Below are 3,466 nucleotides of genomic sequence, written 5' to 3'. Positions count from 1 at the left end.
GAAGTCTGTATTTAAATTTTATTTATCGGTTCTATTGTTAAATTACACAATCAAAGTCAGTGGATTGGCCTGTAAATCTACACAGTAAGACAGCATCTACAGTGGAAATCAGTAGAGTTTGATATGGTTATGACAAAATGGTATCCTTATATTCGTACAACCCCTATATACAATAAACAGTATACACAAAGAAAATGCAACTAGTCTCTGTAAACCATGCACACCACAGCATAAAAACAAAAATCATCTTCTGCAACAGGCCTTCCAGCTCGCTCACAGTTAAGTCCTGTTTACAGCAGTGCCTTTCAGTTTTAAGAGCGAATTATTTTCCCCTGTAAAAACCAAAATACGACCTAGACATCATATTGGCAACTGCAGTTCTCATTTAAAAAAAAAATAAAAATCGCTGTACATGAAGTTATTCTCTTTTTCAGGCTGCTAACGCAGGGTATTGGTTTGCCACTGCTTTGCTCTCTGCTTGCCCCCAGCAGGATTGCTGTCCCCTGGGTTGCAACACAACATCAAATGTAAAACAGCTTTCAGGTAACTTAGGCGTGGAGCCGTAAGATGCTTTTAAAGCCTTCTGCCTCATTTTATGCTCCCCTGCTCTCTTGCTGTATAGAACATTACAGAAGGCAATAGTGCAAGTGAGCCTTGTAAGCATCACGGACGCTGGGACAAGGGAGCACCTTTTTGGGTGCCTCCAGCACCACGCACCCACACCGAGATCGCCGCTTGGCGCGAAGCTCGGGAGCGCTGCAGGCTGCGTACAACATTTCTGACCTTGCTGCAGGTATAGCCCAAGCCTTGCAGAGGTGGTGGTTTGTTTCTTTTTTTTTTTTTTTTTTGCATAGAGATTTATAGTAGCCCCTCACACCTCCTGCCCCATCTCTCCCTGACAGTACCGGTGAGGCCAAAGGGCTGTGGGTGAGCCTGGTCCAGCTCCAGCTCCTCTCCCCGTGCCCCAGCAAGGCTGGCTCAGGAGCGGGCTGCTGCGTCCCTGTGCACCGTGCAACCTTCTCATCCTGCAGAACTATGGCTATGGTAAAATTGGTTTCCATCATTTTTAGTCGTCACTCACCTGTCATCGCTCAAAAGGGCTCCAGAGCATAGGGGAAAAAAAAAAAAAGCCCTGTTCTTATCTGGTTATCTGGTGTAGCAAAGATTTACTAGAAGTAAATCCTAATACAAGTGTAAATCTAGTTCTTCCATTGAACAATCATTTTCATAATATTGCTGGGGTTAGAGAGTTTTATGACTTTTTAAAGACACTACACAAATATCAGCAACATAATTTCATCTAGTTTATGCCACCAATTATTAAGGAATGATAAATTCAGCATTATGTATCTCACGGGTAATGAAGACTTAAAATTAGACACTGTCACAAGGTTATAATTTGGAAAACGCTTTATGAAACATGAAGATGTGCTGTAACTTTTCCAGAATGGTTAAAATCATACTGCCCTGAAAAATTCTGGAAACAGTGTCTTTAACATTGGCATTGAGTTCAGAAAAGTATGTCTGCCTTTTTTTCCTTTTTTTAAATATGAGATAGACCAAGCTTAAAACTCTAAACAGCAGTAGGTAGAAAAAGTTTAAAATTTTAAATATTTATATAACTAGAGAAATTACTTCTATTCCTTTTAAAAGCCAATAATATACATAAAACTAGTCAGTATTTTTTCTAGACCTTTACTGTTCCCTTCACCGTCCGTTCGCTAACTTGGTAAATATTGTAAGCAGTCGGTGCCCTTGAAAACACATTATTAAAATAAAATTAAGATAAAATCAAAGGGAAAAGGTTTTGCTCATATACTGTATTGTGAGAGTATGCTAAATGCTCTTTATTAGGAAATGAGCTTGCTTCCCAGATAGATTTCAGTCGAGCACCATAAACGTTTTCCAGCATCCCATTTTGTACTCATAACTAATTTACGGATTTTTTTTTTCTTTTCTTTTAAATAAACGTCCAAGCAACCATTTCCGACGAGCCTGCTTGGCTCCCGCATTTCATAAATAATCCAACAAACCTAAAAAGGACAATTTAATTACACGCTAAGATTAAGTGTTCCACATACAGTACAACATTTACTGCAAAGGCAACTGCAAAGGCAACATTTTAACCTCCTCCTGCTTCAAACCCTTGAGAAGCGTCACTTGTTTGGGCCGTCCCATCGTTTGCAGGTCGGGTTGGGTTCCGCTTCGTTCCGGCGCCCGTGGCGTGCCCACTACCGCCGCCACCGCTCCACGTTCCCCAGGTAGTCGGCGCTGGAGCTGTTCTCCCCCTGCGCCCTGTCCGCGCCTGCCTCGCCCGCAGGATCTTCCGCTGCTCCTGGCGCTTGCGCCGCGCCTCCTGGTGCTCCTTCTGCCGCATGTACTGGTACCGCTGCAGGAACAGGTCTTTTGCATAATCGTACAATTCCATGTCTAAAAAATTGAGGGCCTCGATGCGCTGCTGAGTCTGCTCGTCTATCTCCACGCTGGAGGCCCTTGTGCTATTGTACTGGGTGAATGGGGAGATGAAGTTCATGTTGAAAGTCTTCTCAAAGAGATACTGAGTCTTCCGCTGGAATTCGGTCAGGCCGAAGAAGGCCATCCGCTTCAGGTTCTCCTTGGCACTGTCTAGCAGAACCTTATTTCTCTGCTCCTCGGGCATGACCGACAGGTTGTAGCATCCCACCAGGCTGAGGTCGGACAGCATGCGGACCTGGCGATTGTTGGCAAGGTTGTAGGGGCAGTCCATGAACTCCTGCAGGGAACAGCCCGACCAGTCGTCCCCCGTGTAGCAGCTGGGCAGCTCCTCGGTGGTCGGGGATCGCCCGTCGCAGACATGCAGGGACGCCTTCCAGGTGGCTCCTCGCTGGACGTGCCGCCATTCGCTCAGGTAGCGCGAGACGGGGTCACGCAGGATGGTGATGTAGTAGAAATTCCTGCCGAGGGGAGAGGGAGGCAGAGCGGTTAGTGCCCGCGCCTCCAGCACGCTGCGCATCAGCGCTCAAAACAACAGAGGCCGGCGATGCGCTTGGGAGGCCCTCAGGAGCCCCGCCGCAGAGTGCCCCCGCCACACCTCTGCAGGGCAAAGGACAGCTCAACAGACTCCCCGGGAGGAGCAGGAAGGGCTGTGTCTACCTGCACACATCCGGCACCACTTCATGGGTTTTGCTTCTAGAGAGGCCCAAGGGGACTCAAGATTTCTCCCTGTGCTGGGCTGCCCATCTGGCAATGGGCTCCTGCTGGGTACATCAACTGATACTCTCCCCAGATCTTGGGAGAATAATCAAAATATCTCCCAGGATTTAAACACCAACTCTACTAACCCAGGTAACTCCAGCTTTTTTATTTTCCTTGTACAACAGAGCTGCACTGACAAGTTTATGTAGTCTCCAAAAAGCTGCTTGTGCTACGTTGCCTGACGAGCAGCTGTGAGACTCAGCTGCACAAGCCCCAGCACAGCCTTAAACCT

At 46.8% G+C, this 3,466-nt stretch overlaps 1 protein-coding gene across 1 annotated transcript; it reads right to left on the bottom strand.

Moving 5' to 3' along the window:
* Positions 1 to 1,248: 1,248 nt before the first annotated feature.
* On the bottom strand, positions 1,249 to 2,992 carry LOC103771333 (heparan-sulfate 6-O-sulfotransferase 2-like). Its single transcript, XM_008938624.1, is given in 2 exon segments — positions 1,249 to 2,299; positions 2,302 to 2,992. Coding segments are annotated over 2 exon segments (759 nt in total). The 3' UTR covers positions 1,249 to 2,231.
* Between the last annotated feature and the right edge of the window lie 474 nt (positions 2,993 to 3,466).

This window comes from Merops nubicus, unplaced genomic scaffold, assembly GCF_000691845.1.
Source record: "Merops nubicus isolate BGI_N331 unplaced genomic scaffold, ASM69184v1 scaffold1794, whole genome shotgun sequence".
Taxonomy (NCBI): domain Eukaryota; kingdom Metazoa; phylum Chordata; class Aves; order Coraciiformes; family Meropidae; genus Merops; species Merops nubicus.
Note: the sequence above shows the minus strand (reverse complement) of the source record. Positions and strands in the feature narration are given on the sequence as shown.